Consider the following 23,198-nt stretch of genomic DNA (forward strand, 5'->3'; position numbering starts at 1 on the left):
TCGCTGATTCTCATAACCACGATTGGTATTGAAAGAGTACAGGAAAATAATCAAAAAATGATTTTTGTACAAAAACATTTTTAAAGTGCGAACTATTTTGATGTCATTTCGTAGTTGAACACACTCCTATTTCTTAGTGAGACGACACAGGGGCTGGTGTCAATGCCAATAAGCATTAAAGATGTTAACTAAGGCTTATAAGAACAAAGTTGAAGCAGCGGGTATCTAAAATTCGGCGTTATGGGCATATCCCGCTTCTATTTTGATTTCGTTTTTCGATACTGACTCTGCTCACATTAGGTTGCTTTGATGAGCAACTGCTGTTCAAAAGCACTTTGAGCAGAATAAGAGATGATTTCAAGCAAAATGTCGAAAGAGCGGCAAAATGAGGTAAAGCGAAACCAATTTTTGCTCGACGAAAAAAAGAGCGCTGTAATAGCCGGCTGAGATGAGGGCGGCTATTCGCAACCGACTAATGTCAAGCTAATTGCTCTCAAACGAACGGCAATTAGTTGGCGTCGGTAGTACAAGGCTGGGGCTTAGAGTGCGCGGGAGGGGGTGATTGGGTGTTAAACTGTTAAGATTGAGAACCGCTCATCACACAATGAAATTGTCTCCTCAAAATAGTTTCTGTGAATCGCATACTCTGATTCTAGTGAGACGAGAGGCTTTAATGCCCTTTAGGCGCTACCTGTTTATCCCGTTTTTGAGGACGAAAAGTCAAATAGGTGAGATGAAAAATCGGTCAAGCCAAAAATCGCATAAAAGATAACAGAACTAATATAATTGCTACAGACTTCGTTTGAGAGCATTTAAAAAGGGTCCGTTACCATATACAGAGGTTACAAAAAGTCACTTATGATATTCAGAAATAAAAATTGTTGAGAAATGCCAAAATAGCCAGAAAATTGAAATATGAGCCAATTTGGTCCTCGAATCACACTCTCGGATTTACATATTACTGCAGTTTCAATCGACAAAAATTACTACGAACAATGACTTAGCGCAAAACAAACAAACCAAATGGACGAAATAACGGCAAATAACGATTAGCTTTATGCACCTTTTTGACACCTTGGGCTAAAAAACTCAAAAAACGACAATATTTTCAAAAAGCTTGAAAAAAAATTGTGAAAACTAGTATAAACTTGCGTGTTTTTGTTTGGATTACCAAAACATATAGCTCCTAATGGTCATAAAAAATACTTATATCTTGCAAAAGACCTCTATCAACTTTATTTAGCCTCAATTTTAGACTGGTCCAACAAAAAAAACGAAAAATGAGGAAAAACACCAAAAATTGCAACATTTTGGGCTCAAAAACTCCTAAAAATTACTTTTTAACCTCAAACTACGGCCTTCTCAGTAGCTTCACCACACTAAGCGCTTGAAGTACTACTAAACGCGGCTAAGGTCCTTTAATGCCCGCTGGCACTGCCTGTTTATCCCGTTTTTAAGGACGAAACGTCAAATGGGTCAGGCGACAAATCAGTCAAGAAGCAAAATTGCATTAAAAAAGGTCACAGGACTAATATAAATGGTACAAACTTATATTCAGGGCAATTAAAAAATGGCTGGCTGAAGTCGTTCAGACTTCACGCAACATCAGAAACTTACCGAGACCATAAGTTGTAAATGGCAGCTTTAAATCTCTATGCTCCGGATTGACCTTCAATAACTGTCTGACAGTTTCACCTTGAAGCCTAACTAGCTCCTCAAAACGGACCAAACCACGACCAGTTCCACTGCAATCAAGGGCATGTGGTGTCGGACACCCGACTGTCACTATCTCCCACGACTTCAACTCCTTCTTTTCTAATTCAGTTGGCTCGTCCCAGTAACGATTCTCACTTTTGCGTTCTTGAGGAGTCGTTATGACGCAAAAACCATTTTCGGACTGTTCAGCTATCGTGTCCATTGTTTCTAAGTCTTGCTGCATTTTGAGCTCGTATAATTTGACACGATATGTTTGCAGATTTAGCGGAATGCTTGCACTCCATTTGCTAAAAAATGCACATTATTTAGTTAGTTATCAATCATTTTTACGGGACCACAAATAGAACTCGAACAAAAACCGAATTTTTAAACTCAATTTGTATCTTGTTCTGATATTTTATCAATGGAGGCAAAAGGCCATACCGCCCGCAGAAATCTCAATGATAGCGTACTATACCAGAAAACAATCAAGAAAAAGGTAATGAAATCGAAGACGATGAGATGAAAATTAAGTCATAGAATACAAAACTCAAACAGGCAAGCCTCAAAACACTACCAAGATCAATTGTTTACTAAAAGAAAAACGCTTTTAAATTTGTGTAAACCACAGAATCAATGCTAACAATGGTTTCAGAAAAGCTTAAAGGTCAAATCAAAAACTAGTGTGAAAACTGCAAAACAGCGAACGCCAACGAACGGATAGGAACAAAGAATTATCTCTGTTCCTTCAACAACCAAAGCCATAATCCGTTTCGAGTCTTCTTTAGACTATCAAAAACCCACCGATTGACATAGCTTTCTATTTATAGAAACTACAAACAGCACCAACTAACTCGTTTTTCCAGTCTGATTTTTTAAGATATGAGCTGGTGTCCATTCCTGCCATCAAATTGGCAAAAGCCTCTCGCAGGAAATCCACCGTCTGTTGCTGAGTCCGTCTTAAAACCTCAACTAAACAAAAATAATACAATTTGTATGAAACAATACTCCTGCTGAATGATGATCGGAATCAGACACTGTATAACATGTCCAGAAAATGATTATCCAATTAATTACATGTGAATTTGACGCAACCATTGATGAATTATAGATCTGGCCTCAGGGTATATGAAGGATGGAAGTCTGTTACGCACTGATTTTTAGAGTGTTCCTCGTGGTGTTATTGAGGTTAATATTCGGAGTAATTAACTTGAATAATCGTCATTGTACAAGGGCTTATTTAGATGTTTCACAGTGCGATTTTTAGCAGATATAATTTGAATAAAGTTAGCTAGTAATAGCCTTTTATTGAGCGGTTCAGATGCGTGATATATCCACTAATTGCCTTGTATTTATTAGCTTTTCTCAGAGTTATTAAGCTCTAAGGAAGCCTGTTTTAATTTGGCATTTTACAAAGATTTTCCAGTTCAATCTTTAATTATTTTAACGAGAATTAATCAACAATAATCAATAAGAAGTTTTCATTTTTTATCAAGTTTTCAAGAGATTGTGATCAACTGATTGTCAGGCTGGTTCTCCGGAGTTCTGGTGATCGTGGGTTCTGCAGGGCTGTACCTTGAATTGTATTGGTCCTTCGCAAATATTTAGTGATCTACAAGTTGGGCAATTTCCAACTTTTGTACGTCTCTTGATGTTTGTTAAGTACATATACATTTTCCGTATTAGCACCTACTTTATGCGAATATTAACATCACCATGAACATAGTTTCTCATGAAAATATTTACCAAATATGCGAATTCATCGTCAGGGAACTCAAAAAGGTAAATACTGAGGCTTTTAGGCACTTAATATGTTTATCAGTAAACTGTCAATCTGCGGTTGTTTTTAGTAGACATAAACAAATTAGTGGTTACAGGCATAGATGGAAATACTGGCTATATATGGCCTTGAGATCTATCTGAATCTGAACTAAATTATAGCACTATTTATGGATATTTAAAGGAAAATCATCACGTAACTATGACGCAAGAAATAGGGGCGTGACAAAGTCTGAAATCTCAAACCGGGTCAAAATTTCTGGTTTTCTTAAATTTGAATACCGATAGGAGCAAAATATGAGGCAAAACGTACAAATCATTCGAAATCCTTTAAAAAATGAAACAGATACGCCTGTTTTCAACACTCGCTATCTTTTCGGACACATAGGTTTTGAAAAAAGTTGCTTTCAACGTTAGGGCAACGACATAGGGAGCTTTTACAAAATGATGAAAAGGCGCACTTTATTTCTAGCAAAAATATAGCTCTTTAATTATGGAGTTATTTAACTATATCACCTCAAAGACAAATTCATGCAGCAGAACTTTGAAAAAAGTTGATAAATAGGTCATCAATAAGCTACAGTAGACAAAAGACCACTGACGATCAATGTAAACCACCGTACACGTACTCTTACAAAATGTTATTCCTTATTGGGATTAACTTCCAATTACAATTAGAAAAAAAGTTCGAAGAGCAAATTTAAACCAAAACTTACAGAAATGATTGAACGGACTGAAAGAATTCAAATAGAAAAAACTAGCAGGATTTAAATACATTTTTCATGAGCTTCTTTAAAGAAAACAGAAACTTAAGGTGTTATCTTTATAATGTTTGAAAATAATGTTTGATTTATGAATTTTTAGCATGTAATATTAATCAAGTGCTTATTTTTAATTTACAAGTTTCAGATTTAAAAATATAGTAAACAAGGAATAAACGCATAACTTCCGCCAAAACTCTAGACTTTCAAAAACCTTAATTTTTAAGAGCTTGTAGTTTTAACTGGGGGATGGAATAGTAGGTGAAAGCTCGATTTCATAACAGGTGAAAGCTCGAATAGGTGAAAGCCAGCTTTTACTGCTAAGATTTCGTAGAAATAAGGCGAAAACCAATTAAAACATTCAGGGACGGTACTTCAAAATCCACTTGACACTACAAAATTGAGTACTCAGGTGTCCCTAACAATTGTCTTAACTTGTTAACAGCTTACAGAAGTCGGATATAAAAGTGTTTCAATAAGGTAAATTTGCAGCGCTTCGATTTAGATCTATCCCACAGTTGTGGCAACATTTTTCTCGAAGTTACCGCGCCACATAGCTCTCAACTATTAAGAATAAGACATTTAAAAAAATTAAATTCAGTCTTTCCGTAGTAAGTTTAAACAAAATTATCTCGAATATTTCCGAATAGGGATAAAAATAAAATAATTTTACATACATTTCATCAACTCATTTTTATGTTAAGACAATTGTTACGGACACTTGAACACTTTAGCGTTATATGGATTTTGAAGTACCGTCTTTAAGTTTTTTAATTGGTTTTCGCCTGATTTCCACAAAAAGTTATTTGAAAAACTTTGGCAACAAAAATTAGTTTCGCCCAATCAAGCTTTCGCGTAATATCCCACTCCCCGTTTTAATTAATAGATAGCCCGAAAATAAGTATCGAAAAGTAAATGAGCAGCTTCAAGTAAACTTTTTAGCTGTTGGGATGAAAAACTGACTCTGTTCAAACCAAATAGTTGATATGAGGAGACAGCTCGTCATAATTGCACACAGGATGAAACGAGAAAAAGTTGAACAAACCTTGAAACCTCTTGAATTCTAAAATTGTAGCATTTTCTGTAAATTATTAAAGCGCCAGACCCGTCGCTGTTGTGTAGAAGCAGTATAATCGTATTAGGGACAGAAATTTCGAATACGCACTTTTGAAGTAATTGGTAATATAAATAAAATAACCCCCATTACTGTTCACTTCAATAGAATTTTCACATTACACCCTCTTATATTACGACAACAGCGACCTGTACCACTGCCAGTTCAGCATTATCTCTCTACTTGAAGTGTATCTAATGAAAGGATTGCAACATTCTTGATCAGTTCGGTTACCACCGTTGCATTTATGCCGCTTGCTATCCACCTAATACCTAAGGGGGGGGGGGGGTTAGTTTAAGTCAAGCTAAGCTGGTGGAGCTCTCGTGATAAAAAATACTCGGAGGCCTCATAATTTCCTACGAGGTCACATTTGCCAAGTAGATTAGTTAATTGTCAACTTATTTTGCAAATCTATATGGTACTTGTTTTGCCGCAAACTTCTCTCTGAATTTGCACATTCTTTGTTTTTATAGCCCACTATTAGCCAACTTAAGCATATTTTTTCTAACGTCTTTGAAATGTTCATCAATGAAAGCTTCTTGTTTCCATATTGGATTTTAAAAAGACAGGAAAATAGAACTATAACAAACTACATAGCCGAATATATACAGATCTAACCTCTGACGTCTTTATTCGCAGTAAAATGCATTGAATTTTTCTTAAAAGTTTTGCCAAAAATGCATTAGAATAAAGTTTTCTGATTACTACCAAACTATGAGCGTCTCTGATGCTCAGCAGAGAAATTAAATTAATTGAATTTTTCAAATTATTACCTTCAAAATGGTAATAACCAACTTTTGAACCGAAAGCACATCATCTAGACACAAAGGGAGAACTCTACATTTTAAACTAAAGTATGTGATAACAACTCGTTAAAAATTATTGCCAAAATAATAGAAACTGCCAAAATAGGGACTAATGCTAGCACAAATTTGCTTTGGTAATCATCGATAGCATCGATCACTGACATTCCGCAAAAATTTGAAAAATTACTTGGGATAAAAACTTCAATTATGGCCATTTTCTCAAATATTCTATACCAATATGGTGGTATGCATTATTGTTCCGACCCCCCTAAGTGGGGGAGGAACTATATACTAAACTGGGTTTTTTGTTCGGTCAATTTTAGCCGATCGATATATTCATTGTAGAGAGCTGTGAGTCCTATTATTAGAAAGCTAATCTAGCGTAAAATATATATAAAAAGATTTTTTTTTTAATTTCGTTATTACCACCGGAGTTAACGAGTTTAAATGTTCTAGGGACATTTGACTGATTTCTGTTTTTGGATAATTTTCGTCAAATTTGGAAACTAGGTTACAATTGTGAAAAATAGAAATATTGCTTATAATTTTAACGACAGAAGACTCTTGGTGCTGTTTGATCCAACATTTTGGCAAAAACTATTTAAAAATCCAGCCTTGTTTTCCCTCAAAAATGGCAATAGATATACTTCTTAAGCCAAGTTAGTTTAGGATAGCCACGAATATAAAACAAAAATCTGCCGAAAAAATCTTCTCAAACTTCCAGAAGATTTAGAGTTTTACCTCGGTTTCTTGTAAGATTGCTCTGAAAATAAAATTTTGCCGGTTTCTCGATAATTTACCACAATAATTGTCTATATTTAATGATTTATTTTTTGATAAATTGACTTTTATGGTGAAAATATCTTTTGAGCTAATATTTGGAACAATTGCGTCTTTTTAATGGACGAGCAACAATTGCAAGGCTAGTTTTGGTCTAATCGTGGAATTTTGCCAGCAAAAAATTATTCAAATTGTATTAGGGCACTGTCTTTTAAAATACGTTTGCATTATTTGTTGAGTGTGTTAATTATAGTACTGAAAGGTTTCAAAACGAAGCTCGCTTATTAACAGATAGCATGTATGTGCAAATGCGGTCCAATGAAAACATCTTCATTATTTCAGTAAAAAAATTCATGTAGGCTTTAATGCTGTATTTGCGTAAAAAGGTTCGTGATATTTTTGAGTTTGGCCTCAATTATTGAGTAATCTAAGGACTTTTTCCCGAATAACGACAGGTCCAATTGGCTTCCTATGGAGTTACTCTATCTAGTATCTTTAAAACTGAAAGCTTTGAAAGCTATCGTAGTCAAGTAAAAAATTATTACAATTTCTGAGCTTTTGCAATTTTTTTTATCCTATTTCTCTAAGTTTGAGCTTAGTCTCAGCAATGAAGCAAGGGGAGGTTTGCATCCTCTTTCTTCTGAAAAAAAATTAACCTCCATTTCACTTTTTTGTATATGGCTTTGATTCTACGAGTCTTCATTATTTTGATTTTGATATTTTCTCATTTTTGAGGTTCTTTTTTGTTGTCTTATCATATTATCAAGTTAAAGACACATTAATGATGTTGAACGAAAGCACAATTTAACACATCGAATGTTTTCAGTGAATAGATAATTGTTTTCTCTGCTTTAACGCCGTTTTCTGCCAAAATTAATCGAAGTTTTGATTTTTGCCTGTATTTGTTGTTCCTTTTGTAGTCCTAAGACATAATCGGATAATGATAGGTGTCAGTGGCCCTTTTAGGAGGTAAAAAAGAACCAATTTAATAATTTCAGTAGATATCTAATCGTTTTCATGAAATTAGCTTTTCTCAATTAATATAAAGTTATTTCTCATCCTTGCCATTTTTGTTTCCCTTTGTCTACTTGTTACCTAGTATCATTAAGTTCAGGTCCTGTATCTTTTGAATTGAAATTAAATTTGTTGCTTGTCTTGTCCCCACATACAGAAAACGTGTCATTACATAACAAATCATTATACAAATTATGGCACATTCTCTTTGGGTGTGCAAATATGCACAGAGTGAGATAGCAGGAACATACTGAAAAGTCGAGGTTTGTTTCTTACCCTCTATTCTGTGAAATGAACAAAACATTTGATCTTTACAGCTTTGCGAATGGGACAATTTGGATTTGATGACGAAAAACGCAAATCATGTTAACAAGGGCTTAGCTCCACATGGCTTCGCGGCTCCACATGGCTTCGCGGACGTAAAAAAAATATGGACGAAGAGTGATAATAATGAACAAAACAAAAGGAGTAGCAACACCTGAGGGAAAGTTTAGCAAAGAGCTTTCGATACTTACCATTGTTGGTTTGGTCCAATTTGAGGAGATTGTACATGAGCTTGTAAACATATTGGAAGTGGTTAATGAAAGCAGAGAGAAGTTTGAGAGGCACGTGATACGAGAGAGTAGAGCCAAACATCTGTTCCTCCAATAGGTACTTCCCAGTACCCACTAACGACAGGAAGTGAACGTCTGTCATCGGGTTTCTCCGCTGTAAACCCAATATCAATATACCATTATTGATTAAAATAATTACTGAATACTAAATAATTATAAATATAAATATAAGAAGTTGGCAAGTACATTACACTAAAAATAGACGACACTATTTCATTAAGTAGGCATTAAAACGCTACGGTTCATTTCTACGGGCTCATATAATACGATGGCATAGGTTCAAGTAAACGTCCTGGTTGATTTTACGTTAATACTGCAGAAGCCTCAGTCATAGCTTCAAAAATTATCAATTTTCGAGGGTATCATAATTTAAGTTCAGACGAAAAAATTTGAAATGATGCAGTGTCTGATTTATAATCTGACAGCATGCAGCATTAATCAAGTGATTATTTTAATTTACATGTTTCAGAATTGAAAAAATTCTCCAGTCGCAGATCCAAGGAAGTAGACACATTTGTTAGCTCGTCAAGTTTTCGTGAAAAGTAGAATTTCGGCAACCAACTTTTACAAAGCATTTCACTGTTCACATCGTCGCTAAAATTCAAAAATTTATCGAATAAGTTTGTAATCTTTACATGGTCAAGCCATAATACCTCGTTCACAATCGAGGCTTGACACAAACTAAGCTTGATATGGCCTCCACAAAAATTTTACCAGAGGTTCAGTAACAACTTATACACTCGTTCTAACCTGCAAAGCAGTTCCATCAAGTTTGTCATTAGTTTCAAACTGTATGTTGAACCAGAGAAGTCTGTCATAGTCGGAATAGGGCTGGGTTCCCAATGAGGCAACTGGATAGCACCTTTTCAGAACTATTCGCACCTCCTTCAGCTGCAGATCCAGTTTTCGTATAAACTCCGACGTATTCTCTGCTACTGAGGGAAGACTAGTTTCAGTCACAAAAAGAGATGGCAAGAATGAGGTGATTGCTGAATTCTCGCTGTTCGTAAGAAGAGCACAGCTGCAATTTTATTATCAGTTAAGAACTATTTCAAATTTGAAAACGTTGATAAAAGGAAAATTTTCATTGAGTCACATTTATATTGAATCGCCAAGAGATTCCCTACCGATGCCAACTAAGCCAAAAATCTTTTAGCAAAATGTTAAAGAGGCACATTAAAACTATTTTTCATTTAAAGGGCAATTGTTGATCGCGATTTTGCCCCAGTGCTAACTTAGCTACTGGGGCTTCGAACTGCATAAGCTTTAAAAGGCATCTCTATTGTGCTAAGAATTAAACGCTGATACTCGATATAAAGGGAAATTTTGTCCGATTTTAGGAGAGGAACAATTCCTAGCGTTATCCTTATTTCTTGATACAATAACAAGTTGTATGGCTAAAATAGCTCTGAAGAATGATTTGAACAGAATCGGAGGTACTGTCTTTATACGAAGTTATCAAATTGGTCCTAAAAACAAAAGGTGAGTGGGAAGTCACGCAATCAAGAACTCACGCAAGAACAGACAACAAGTCTTTTTGAAGTATGAGTGTAGAAATAGTTCTTAACAATGCCTTTCTCGATGCACATTTGGGCAGGACAGTTACACAGCTGTCTTGAGCGAGAGAGGAGCTGTCTATTCTACTCTTGAGAACCAAGTACCACATCACAATCGAACTCTCTGACCAGTACGAGTGCAGGAATGTACGTCTGCTCCAGTTGCCATTGCATCTTGTAATGTTACCTGAATACAACCACCAACATTAAGTAACCGGTGTGTAAAGAACTTCACTACACTTCTGCATTTTGACCAGAAAAACTGAAATCACCAAAAAGAAGTGATACTTGCTCGATAAAAAGACTTATACCGGGAAATATTGATCAGAGGTAGACATGAATGGTATCATTTGAAAGAACTGTCAGCAGATTTTTCTCAATACGGGCTTTTTATAATTAATTCTCGGTAATTAGAATACAATCGCATTATATGATCTGACAAAACAGTGTTATATTTCAAAACTAAATGTATGCTCAAAACTAACTGACGTCAGTGGAATTGCTTAGACTAGCCAGCAGCGGTTCGATTCGTCAGTAACAAGCTGCGGCTTAGGGAGGCTAGTTTACGCTTAATACGGCGGGGGTGGGGGGGGGGGGCATACGGTGGGTGAGGGAAGATGGGTGTTGAACGGGGGGGGGGGGGGGTCGGGGAGAGCGTGAGGGGTTACAATTGGAATGAGGTGGAGCGGAGAGGGAGGCGAAGTAGGTGTGACTAATTGATAAAATTGTGTCTCCTAAAGTTTTGGTGGATCGCATAGAGAATAATGCGCCGTACGGCTCAAAGAGAAATTAATGGCCTGCGGGATTTACTTTTATCCCAATTTTACGGAACGAAATCGCGCCCCCTAGGTCCCGATTTTACGCTGCACGCCCCCCCCCCCCCCCCCCCTAGGTAGTGGAAGATCGGAATTAGCTGTGGCGAAAGCACATACGCGCGAGCCTTCTTCATTATTAACTAGCCAAATTGGGATTTGGCTTTTAAATACAGCCAGTATATTCTGGCTGTATGAACGGAGGCTCCTTGAATTTGAAAGCTTCGCTTTCAAATTGAAGGAGCCTGTGATGCTTTCAGAGAAACATCAAGAAACTCAGAAGTTTTCCTTATTAAAGTTTCAAAGAACGAAAGAAGAACTTACCCGACGAACTTTATTGCTGTGTCGATAAGTAATGGCCACAAAACTAAACTCAATTCTAATTGTGTTTTGGCGCTATCATTATCTTATTGACCTATCGATCATATGTCAGAAGTAAATTCTCCCACCAACAGAAACCTGATTCTAACATCCACCGACCTCCAACTAATGAACTCGATTGTACCCAAGCCATATATGATTCTCATGAAATGTTGATGAAAAAAGAAAATCACCTTCGGGATTCGAGATAAGATCTATTCACATGCCAATCATGTAAAATATTTTGAGCAAATCTAAATTTTCTCTGTATATTTTCTCATAGATAACTAATATAAATACAAGCTAATTTTTGTATATTTTCAGTTCAAAATTTAATTTAAAATTCAACTTATTGAATTCTTTGACCCGTGTTATCGACCACGACAATGGTGTCCAGACCAGCTACAGACAAACAAATTTTGGATCTACAGAATGCAGAATCAGCTACTGCGTTGATTATGTCTTTTGTGGCGAAATCTCGCGCAGAGAAGAAAGAGGACAAGGTCAACAACGATGGTACTGTACAGGACCTACAGGTAACCAATCTCTTCCTTAGTATGTGCGGACAAGATGCAATTATTAAACTCAGGAGCCTAATGAGTCCTAGGAATTTGATAGACACTCCGTATAAAGACATCAGATTGGCGATTCAAAATTATATTTCTCCGAGAGAGAGAGAGAGAGTGGTAACGGCAGAAAGGGCTAATATTCTGTCCGTAATACAAGGTGTAGGGGAGTCAGACGACGACTTCCTATCACGTCTTAGAGAAGAAGCACGCTATTGTGACTTCAAAAAACTGAAAACAGCGGCCAACCCCGAAGAGGAGTTGGTAAAAATAAAGTTTATCTCAGGTTTGAGGGACCCTGAAGCAAAACATAGACTACTAGACGGTATTAAAGCAAAACCAGCAATGTCGGTTACTGAAATGACCGAGAGCTTACAGTTCAGAAGTCAAGTAATGGCTTTTACAAGTTCTTCATCAGGTAATAAGCCCTTTAATGTGAAAGAAGTTTGGTTCAACTTCAAAAAGACCTTTCGAAAACCAAATGAAAAAAATTACGGCTAATAAAACAACAACATGTGCACTAGATGTGGAGGTAAACCACACTGTAGTAGACCCTGTCCAGCGCTAAGTAAAAAATGCAACATCTGTGAAAAGGTGGGACACTTCTCAAAAATGTGTAGAAGCCAACCCCAGCCAACTTCAGGTAAGTACAATAAACAGAACAACCTTTGCGAAGAAGAAAATGTTTCTTCGAGAGCAAGCATCTCCAGCATCGGAGATGGGAATGTTTTATACTAAACAACAAATCTTTAGCATGTCTGTGACATGGGAATACATCTCAATAAATAACTACAAAGTAAAAATGCAGGTAGACACAGGTGCAGATAGCACAGTGATATAATCAAAAATATGAACTGCGCTTGGTTAATCTCATTTGGATGGTAAGATAAGACATCTCGAAGCTTATGATGGTCATCAATTAACGCCTTTGGGATCACTTACCTGTGACGTTGAGTAGAACGGAAGCCAGCTCACGCAAAAACAACTAGCAGTTGTGCAGTCTGATAAAGAATTTGGACTACTTGGTAGAGACCTTCTACCTAAGCACGGTGTGAACAACACCACAGCCGAGGACCTACCTGCTGTGAAGGGTTACAAAGCTCATGTGAAGCTGTTACCAGGAACACAGCCAATATTCTGCGAAGCCAGAAAAATACCTCTACCTCTTCAAGACAAGGTCACAGAGAAGCTGGAACAAATGGTCAGACAAGGCATCCTTGAACCGGTACAGCCAGGTGCACATCAATGGCAAGGTCATAAATGAGGACTACCAATACGAGACATGGAGGCGATTTTCCACAACCTACATGGGGCCTCATACTTTGGCAAAATTGACCTCTCAGATGCCTACTATCAAATTAAACTTGACGAAGAAGCAAAAGAAATATGCACAATCAACACATCTCAGGGACTGTTCAAGATGTGCCGACTACCTCAGGAACTGAAAAACTCTTCTTCAATCTTCCAGAATTGCATCGAATCAACACTCAAATTGCATCGAATCAACCATGTATTGGTGTATGGAACTACCAAGGAGCAGTTCGACAAGAGCATGCTTGCAGTCAAGAGTCGACTACGTGAGAAAAATTTTACTATTAATGAGAAAAAATCTAACTCAGAACCAGTCGATAGCGTTAGCTTTTTGCGATACTCCATTTCAAAGTAGGGATTAGCACCAGATCCCAAACATGTTGAAAAAATAAAAAAAAATGCAAAAGCGCCAACTAACAACAAACAACTCGAATCGTTTGTTGGGCTAGCTAATTTTTACGGAAGAATGATTCCTGATTTTGCAACCAAAATGCTACCATTAAATAACATGAGAAATAGCGATTTCTCATGTGGCAAAATGCAAAAAGCCTTTGAAGACATAAAAAATGAATTGTGCTAACCCACTAGTACAGCCATATAGTCTACAAAAAGAAGCAACAGTTACTACTGAAGCCTCTGAAAAAGCCATTGGCGGGGTTCTTTCGCAAGAAGGACATCCAGTCATATATGTATCGAGCAAATTGACTTCAGCGGAGCAAAACTACTCGATCATAGAGCGGGAAGCACTGGCAATTGTGTTTGTGGTTACAAGACTAAAACAATTCCTTCTTGGAAAACGATTTACCCTACAGACTGACCACAAACTACTCAAATATCTCTTTGCACCAGATGAGGAGATCCCGAAGACAGCATCAGCGAGAATCACAAGATGGGCAATAGCTCTAATGGGTTTCGACTAAGAGTTGAAGTACACACCAGGAGAGCAGATACCCCATGCAGATGCTTTGAGCAGAATGGATTTTGACGAAGACGAATCGGACAAAGATCGAGTGTGCTTCGCAATCAATAACATCTACTTCGCCCAGAGTGATTTGGTGACCCAAGCCGAAATCAAAACTGAACTTGGAACAAACAGACTCTTCCAGGACATGATGAAACGAATCAAAAGCGGCAATTGGAAACAATGTTCAGAAGGATTCGAACAACAGAAAGATGCACTGACTTTACATAATGGAATCATCTTCAGAGGTGTTGTTCCTTTCATTCCACCCAAACTACGACACTTGGTTTTGGCAAAAGCGCATTAGACACGTCCCGGGAAGAATGCAACTGAGGCATCAGTCAGAATGATAGCATGGTGGCCTGGCATTACCCAAGACGTTCAACACTTTGTTAGTAAATGCAAGAATTGTCAATTGAACAGGCCTAGCCTGGGAAAAACAGTCTCTACGTGGCCATAAGCCGACGTTTGGGAACGGCTCCACATGGACTGGGGTTATGTTAAGGACCAAGACAATATCTTAGTAATTGTTAACGCAGGTTCTGGTGGGATAGAAGCCTTCCCCGCGGGAAAAAGAACATCAGAAACAGTAAAAATAAATCTTAGTCAAATCTTTGCGGAATAAAAGATTCGGAATACCAAAAACTTTAGTATCTGATAATGGTCCTGAATTTGTAAGTGGTGACCTTAGACAGTGGAGTGAATCACTGGGAATTAAGAAAATGGAATCACCCGTCTATCATCCAAGAGCTAATGGACTAGCTGAAAGAGCAGTTCAGAAAGTGAAGCTGGCACTTCAAGCGTGGAGTCCCAACCTTAATGTGTCATTTGGAGCATTCCTTCAAAGGACACTGATGACACCACAACACTTCAAAGACGAGGACCAAAACTCCAGTTAAACACTTGTTGGGACGCAGAGTGAGACTACCAGCAATAGCAGATTTCGACTTGTGCGAACCCATTCTATTCAAGGCCAACGAAAAGACAAAGACAGTTCCTGCTACCTTCATCATCAGGAAGGGCTTGAACACATCTTTCATACAGCCCGAAAACTCAGCACGGACGACTCTAGTGAGCGACAACTAAAATGCGACACTAGACGAGGAGAATGTGAAAACTGAACCAGCAGTGGAGGAGACCATATCTCAATCAGAACAACAACTTCAGAGCACAGATGTTGGACCTTCACTTCAAGATGAAGCTTCTGCAGCCACAACATCTGCAGAGCACCAACAACTCGAAACCTCAGAGCCTTCACGAATATCAACAAGAAACAGAAAACAACCCGACAGATTTGGAGAACCTATACCCACAAACTTGCTTAAAAAAGGAGGGAGGATGTGATGGTTTCAGAGAAACATCAAGAAACTTAGAGGTTTTCTTTATTAAAGTTTCAAAGAACGAAAGAAAAACTTACCTGACAAACTTTACGTGGACTTGAAAGTGCTCATCAATGGCAAGATTCTCTCTGTATATTCTCTGTAAATATTCTCTGTATATTTTCTCATAGATAACTACTATAAATACAAGCTAATTTTTGTATATTTTCAGTTCAAAATTTAATTTAAAATTCAACTTATTGAATTCTTTTACCCGTGTTATCGACCACGACAGAGCCTGGGTTTATGGAAGAAATTTTGAACTCGACTTTTTTGAGCCATGATCATTCAGAAAAAGTTTTGGTAAAGAACTTCACTGAACCAACACTATATGCGCAGAGGAATCTGAATTGAAGTAAAACTACCAAATTATATAATGCGGTGAGCCATTTTTGCTCAACCTGTTTCTCTTAACCGGTTAATTTATTGAGCTTATTAATAACTTAGTGCTTAAGCAATATCTTCTCAATCGTTAAAATCCAAAAATTAAGTTACATTTTATTAATTAAAACAATTTATTTGAAAGGTGAAGCACAGTATCCAATTCAAATGAGATTCCATCAGTATCAACCTACTCTTAAAAAAACTCACTCAAATACAACTCGCGCGATCTTCAATTCTGATAGCTTCCCCTTCTAATAATACAGAAAATATGTCAAATAGTACCTTTTTGAGCCATGAATATGCAGAGATTGGCATTTTTCCTGATCCGAATGACTACCCCGTACACGTTATTTGGGAGAAGGTCTATCCTGTTACTAGTAGAGCTTAGAGCATGTGTTTCGCTTTCTGTTGAAGTTCCGTCAGCTGCTGAAACAATACTTCAAATAAAGAACTTCTAGCTTAGTGCATTGCAAATTATCACAAAGAAAAACTGATCTGAAGCTCTGTATTCGAGACTAGGCGCATGATACCTAACTACGACTTTGTCATAATAAAATACAGACAAATGTAAAAATCCTAGAAATCTCGAGATGTCGGTAAGCTTTACCCACACAATATAAAGTGACTCTCATATTCAGCTTTTCCTAAGAAAGGCATCTTATCCTATTTTGACGGACTAAACTAGAGCATGATCAAGAATGCCCCTTTTTGATATAAACTATTTTCAAAAATCGTCTTGTAACTAAGAGTTTCGGACTCTGTATATAATTTTACCGTGTCTTCACAATTGAAACTGTCAAATTTAGATGCGCATCTCAGACTGTAAACTTCACCCTTTCACTTTATTTTAATTAGGAAGTAATAACTAACTTTTAAATTGCAGGAACATGCCCATATTGAGGACGCATATCTTCTCAGAGAAGAGGCTGGTTGCAACTGGTTTCTCACTCGTACTTGTAGCCACCAGCATGCGACCCCAGAGAAGAGACCTGGACTTGATACAGGCAGCGGTGGCAGTAGATGAACTGCTGCTTGACAACACCCCATCCACCTCGTCCGCCATCTTTATGATGTCAACTTTGCTTCAACCGTAAAATCAAACCATCAGACCTTGAACATGTAATAGAATTATGCATTACTTCACAAAAAACTACAATTCCGTCAAAAGCGAGCCTTCTTGATATAACACACAAATTATTAAGATCTATTTAAGATAAAAAGACGACCTGCTACACAAAAATCAAAGACCTCTAACAAATCTAAAGAGCACTGAAGTCTTTTTTCTCGCAAAAATTATCTATTTATATATAGATCAGCACTTTAAAGATTTAGAAAATGCAATTGACAGAATGACAGAGTATCTCGGCTCTATAACCTAAACCGTTTCATCATAGAAGCTAAACACATGCAAATTATCCAATGATTAAAATAGTTTTTCTGATAAATCTGTTCATTACGAATATTACATTGTTCAACGAGTGTAGATTACAATCACTGAAATCGCATAACAACCATACGACTTTTTGCAGAAACACTAGTCTCTAAAATTTTCCCACTACACGCTAACTCAATTATTGTTCCGACCCTCTTGAGGGGGGAGGAACTATATACTCAAATGGGTTTTTTTTATTGTTCCGTGAATTTTCGCCGCTCGATATATTCATCGTAGAGAGTTGAGACTGGTATCATTAGAAAGCTCGTCCAGCGTAGAATATGGAATTACAAAGATTTTTTTAATTTTACTTTTCTACAGGGAGTTATCGAGGTTTAAACTTCTGAGAAAAGAAGAGTGAATTCACGTTGTTTTTATTCACATTTACCGGAATTTTGCCTAAATTTTCGTCAATTTTGCTAAAATTTGTTATAATTTTTAAGAATAGTGTCGTTGATTTTAATTTTGAAGACCAACAAGCATTGTTGATTGTTTTGATTTAATTTTTTTGGTCAAAAAATCTGGATAAACATTTCAAAATTTAGCCTTTTTCAACAAAAACAGCACGAAATAAGCTACTTTAGTCCACTTTGATTAAATTTGCCGACAGTACTACCCCAAACAACCCTCATACAATCTTTGTGGACTCAGAGGGGGGCTATTTCTACTTCAGAGTCCGCTGAGAGTGCACTGTAGTTAAAACTTTGGCGTTTTTTGCTAACTTTACTCATTGATTATCAAAAATGCAGAATTTATTTTGAGTTTTCAACTAACAAATTATCTACATCTACAACATTTGAAAAATCAATTGTTCCTAACGGACAATAAGTATTAGCAGGGCTAGTTTTGGACCATTCTTGAACTGTTAAAATCCAAAAAAAAATCGGGTTGTAATCAGTCGGTCTTTTTTTTTTAAAAAAAAGACTTTTTTTAATAATAAAGAACAGAACATATCAAATCAAAGCCCAGGAGTGATAGGTCCAACCAATTAGCTTGCTAAGCAGCTCCAAACTAATGCATTTAGTTTTTTAATTGAAAGTTTATGGTCGTTTCTGTTTTTTTAAAAAAATGACTTTTCAATGAATAATGGCTTAATTAACTTTACCTCTATTTTTTTCAACTTCCAGCTTAGTGTCATCAAAGAAAGACTCCTTTTTCTTTCTACTGATTTAACATTTATTTTGGGTTGCAATTTTAAGCCTGAAACTATTGTTTTCTGGCTTTGATACTAAAAGATTTCAGATTTTCATTTGTTTTGATATTTGCCAGGTTTTCGCGTTTTCTAATTTTGTCACATTATCACATTATTGACAGTTCTCATGTCACCTTGTTAGCATTCATAATAAGGCACAATTGAACATATTAAAATCCTGAAAGATATACATCGTCATTTTAACGGCCTCGACGCCTCTTTCTTGAAGAAATCAATTGAATTTTTTAATTTTGTCTCTAACTGTCATTTATACTTTGTCGTTTCGGTCGTATGAAATTTCCTGTATAGTGATAGCTTTCATTGGCGTTTCATGGAAGAATAGAAAAAACAATACTCTGAAATTAGTAGATAGCTGATGGCTTTCATGACTTTGATAACAATCGTTTTCCAAAAATAAAAAAAAAAACTTTTTAACTTCGCAATTTTGTTCTTTTTATATTTCTTTTTGTTACCTAATCTCGTAAGTGAATTACAGGTCAAATATGACATTATAGGTGTCAAGGGAATAAAAGGTATTGGTGTCCCAAAATCTTTTTTTTAAAGAATTTGTTATGACCTTACTGGCTTCGACACCGGTTTTTCGGTTTTTCACAAAAAAAAAGTAAACTAATTTGATTTTTGTCATATTTGACGTTCATTTTGTAGATGCAAGAAATATTCTGGATAATTACAGGTCTCGAAGGTCTCCTTTTCATGAATAAACGACCCTATTTAAATAGCTCTTTTTGTAATTAATGCCTTTCATGACATTGAATGTAATTTCGTTTCGAAAAAAAAATTAAAATTATTACATACTTTAGCACTTCGCTTTTTTGTCTACTTGTTACCTAGTCTTACTAATGAATGGCCACGTACTACATTATAGTTGTTTGAAGAAGGCGCAATCAAATATATTTTGAGTGCCAAAATTTGGCTTGACGGTTTTGACAGCGTTTTCTGGCAAGTTTCAATTGAAATTTTGTTTGTTCTTTGTTGTTCTTTTTAGCCGCATTAAAAAAATGAATAAGGACAGGTCCTAATGCCCTTCTATAGAAGCAGTGGTAATCGTAAATTTGTGGTAATATTAATTGATTCCTAATGGTATTTATTACTTTGAAGTTAACTGTTTCAAAAAAATAAGTTAATTTTTTTTACTTTACTGTTTTTGTTCTTTTTTGTATAATTGTTACCAAACCTTTTTATGGACTGGTCGCATATGTTTTCTGATGATTTATAAGTTATTTTTGTTTAGTTTTAGGTTTATCTGACGGTATGTTGACTTTGTTATTAAATTTAGTTTTTAAGAGGGACAAATTTTTTGATGTAATTAATGTTTGTTGTTGTTGTTGTTTGATTTTGCTGTTCGTCTTGACTCGCTTTCTTAATATTGACATATTACAGCAATCTAATGCATCAGTTTTTACTCCACTGAGTTATTTGCTTTGGAGGCTATCTTATCGTTCATACAGAATTTTTTGAAAAAAACTGTTCCTCATTTGGTAGACAATTATGCCAAAATTGTGGATGGGTGGGGTCGTAACCTAATGTGCCATCGCACATTACCGAGCCGCCTTGTTGCTCTTAGAGCTCAAAATCGAATTTCCTGAAAATTCAAACCACCGTGAAGTAATAAATGTCGTCACGTACACAAACTGAGCTGCTGAGTGCTAGCAGTTTTAGAAAAATCTGCCGTTCGACTTGAGGCTCGATCAAATAAATGGTCGCTTCAGAAAAATATGCAGACAAAAGGACGAAAAGCAACCGGAAATTAATTACGAAATCCGGAAATATTAATTCCAAATACGATTCAAAGCGTCAGAACTACAGCAAACAACACTGCCGAACCAGAAGAGCATATGGTAACAAAAACATACAGACAAATAAGCACTGCTTTTATTAGTCACAAGACTGTTTAATAGAAAAAAGGACCAATTGAGTACATGCGAAATATACCATAAACCGACTAACGTCGGAAGAATTGCTCTCGAACGACGGGAGAGGCAAATTGAGTCAGGGGCTGTAGCCTAGATAAGTTATTCTTCACGGGTGCAAAAATAGTTAACCAGGTCGGAATTCGAACCATGGACCTCCCGAAACCTCACCAGAAACACTACCCACTCGGCTATTAGTCCCTTGTCGTTTCAATGCTGCAATCGATTTTAATTTATCAAAAAGCTTTATTTCGGAGTGAGAGCAATAGAGATCACTCAAAAATGAAGAACGAAATCGTGAAAAAGTCACTTGAGAAGTCAAAAAAGGTTTTCCAAGAGAAGCACCAAAACGGTCGAGCGAAAAATTTGCATTAAAAAAGACCAACACGTTTACAATAATTGCTGCGAACGTCGTTCGAGAGCAATTAAAAAGGGCACAGAAACTGCTAATTGGAAACGAAAAACCATGTGTGATGCCAGCAATTTTATAAATGGCAATCTTAAAAACCATTGTGATTAAAAATTCTTTGATATTAAAAGTGATATGACAATGAAATATGAGACTACTTAACATAGGAAACAACCAGTCTAATATTCTGCGTTTCAGGCAAACTGACCAAAAAACAAGAAACGGCTGACTATCCGGTAACCACAGTTTTCGACATGCCGATTCCAAAAACAGATTCAAGTACAGAAAGCAACAAGGCGACTCGGTAATGTGCGATCGCACATAAGGTTCCGACCCCGCTCATCCGCAATTTTGGCTTGATTGTCTACCAAATAAGGAACATAGAAAAACCCAAAAAATCAAGTATTTTAAAAAAATTGGTGTATGAACGAAAAGTAAGCCTCCAAAGCAAAAAACTGTGGTGGAGTAAAAATGACGCATTAGATTGATGAGATAAGCAAATATTAAGAAAGCGAGTCAAGACGAACAGCAAAATCAAACAACAGCAACAACAAAAATTAATTACATCAAAAACTTCATGTCCGTTTTAAAAAACAAAACTTAATAACAACGTCAAAATACCGTCAGCTAAAACTAATAAAAACAGAATAACTTGTAATTCAACAGAAAAGATGAGGGAGTAGTCAATAAAAAGAATTGGTAACAATAAGACAATAAAGAACAAAAGCAGTAAAGTTGAAAAATTCGCTTATTTTTTTTTTAAAACAATCAATTTCGAAATAATGAAAACCATTAGAAATCAAATAAAATATCCCATAGGTGTACGATTAACAATGCTTCTATAGAAGGAAATAAGAGCTGTCGGTATTCAATTTTTTACGCGGTTACAAAAAGAACATATAGACAGCAAATAAAAAATCAAATAAAACTTGGCAGAAAACGCTTTCGAAACCGTAAAGCCATACTATGGCCATCAAAATGTGTTCAATTGCACTTTCTACAACCACCAATATTGTATTATGTGACCTCTCATTAATGAAGCAAGGTAACAAGTAGACAAAAATGGAAAACAAAATGCAAAAATAAGTAACTTCAAATTTTTTTTTCGAAAAAAACTATTTCTAAAGGCATGAACGCCAATAATTACAGAACAAAAAAATTATTTAGGTTCGTATATTCTTCCAAAAGAAGCCCATGAGAAATGCAATTATCCAGAGTAAGTCTTATGTCTAAGAAAAGAACGTCAAACATGACAAAAAGGAAAAAATTAATTTACTTTTTTTTTCGTATCCAAGCCAGTAAAGTAAATGAATTCTTCAAAAACATTAGATTGTGTGACACTAATCCACCTTTGAAACCTTCCTTTGACAACAATAATGTCATAACTGGCCTGTAATTAACGAGACTATATAACAACCAGACAATAAAAGCAACAAATTGCGAAGTTAAAAAGTTTTTTTTTTAATTTGGAAAACAATTGTTTTCAGAGTCATGAAAGCTATCAGCTATCTACTAAAATCAGAATATCGTCTCAACTATTCTTCCATGAAAAGGCAATGAAACCGGGTCATTGCAGAGCAAAATTTCGTGCGACTAAAAAGAGAAAGTAAAAACGACAGTTAAAGACAATTTAAAAAAAATCAATTAAATTCTTCGAGAAAGTAAGGTCGAAGCCGTTAAAATCATAATCTATATCTTCAAGCATTTTAATAATATCAATTGTGCCTTATTTTGAAAGCCAATAATGTGATATATGAACTGCCAATGATGTGATAATGTGACAAAACTAGAAAACGTGAAAAATGGGCAAATTCCTAAAAATTAAGAAAATTTGAAATCTAGTTTTATCAAAGCCAGTAGCCATAACTTAAGGCGTAAAGCCGCAATAAAGACTGAATTTTATTTCAATAGAAAGAAGAAGCATTCTTTAATTGCGAACAATAAGCTACAAGTTGACCAAAGAAAGAGAAAAATAGAGGCAAAAGTTCAATAAGTCATTATTTATTTGAATATCAAATACTTTTAAAAGTCAAAGCGACCATAAGTTTTCAAGTAATCAACTAGATACAATAATGTGGAGCTAATTAAGAACCCAATTTATCATTAGTGAGCTTTTTCGAAATATTCTGTTATTTAATTATTGTAGAAGAGGTCGAATTTTTTTTATAAAAAAGACCGACTGTTTACAATCCGAATTATTTTTGGATTATACCAGTCCAAGATTGGTCCAAAACTAGCCCTGCTAATGCCGTTTTTTCTTTAAGGATACTTAATAGTTCGAATGTTTTAGATATTGATTTTTGTTAGTTAAAAAAACAAAAATAGATGCTGCGTTTTTGATA

The 23,198-nt window shown here is 35.9% G+C and overlaps 1 protein-coding gene across 3 annotated transcripts in view; it reads right to left on the reverse strand.

Moving 5' to 3' along the window:
- Positions 1–17,032, reverse strand: part of LOC142339564 (uncharacterized) — a 55,202-nt gene extending 38,170 nt beyond the window's left edge. The window contains exons 1-8 of one of the 3 annotated variants that reach the window (XM_075389700.1): positions 16,763–17,032; positions 16,175–16,318; positions 10,132–10,306; positions 9,314–9,584; positions 8,465–8,657; positions 5,281–5,298; positions 2,550–2,667; positions 1,618–2,003 (exon numbers count right to left, since the gene is read on the reverse strand). In XM_075389700.1, coding sequence (XP_075245815.1) covers positions 1,618–2,003; positions 2,550–2,667; positions 5,281–5,298; positions 8,465–8,657; positions 9,314–9,584; positions 10,132–10,306; positions 16,175–16,318; positions 16,763–16,955 — 1,498 coding nt within the window. In that variant the 5' untranslated portion in view covers positions 16,956–17,032. Of the gene's footprint in view, positions 1–1,617; positions 2,004–2,549; positions 2,668–5,280; positions 5,299–8,464; positions 8,658–9,313; positions 9,585–10,077; positions 10,307–16,174; positions 16,319–16,762 lie in introns of all 3 variants that reach the window. The other 2 variants (XM_075389698.1, XM_075389699.1) reach the window with 2 other exon arrangements.
- Positions 17,033–23,198: the final 6,166 nt, after the last annotated feature.

This window comes from Convolutriloba macropyga, chromosome 5 (genome assembly GCF_964194025.1).
Source record: "Convolutriloba macropyga chromosome 5, txConMacr16.3, whole genome shotgun sequence".
In the NCBI taxonomy this organism is placed as follows: Eukaryota; Metazoa; Xenacoelomorpha; order Acoela; family Convolutidae; genus Convolutriloba; species Convolutriloba macropyga.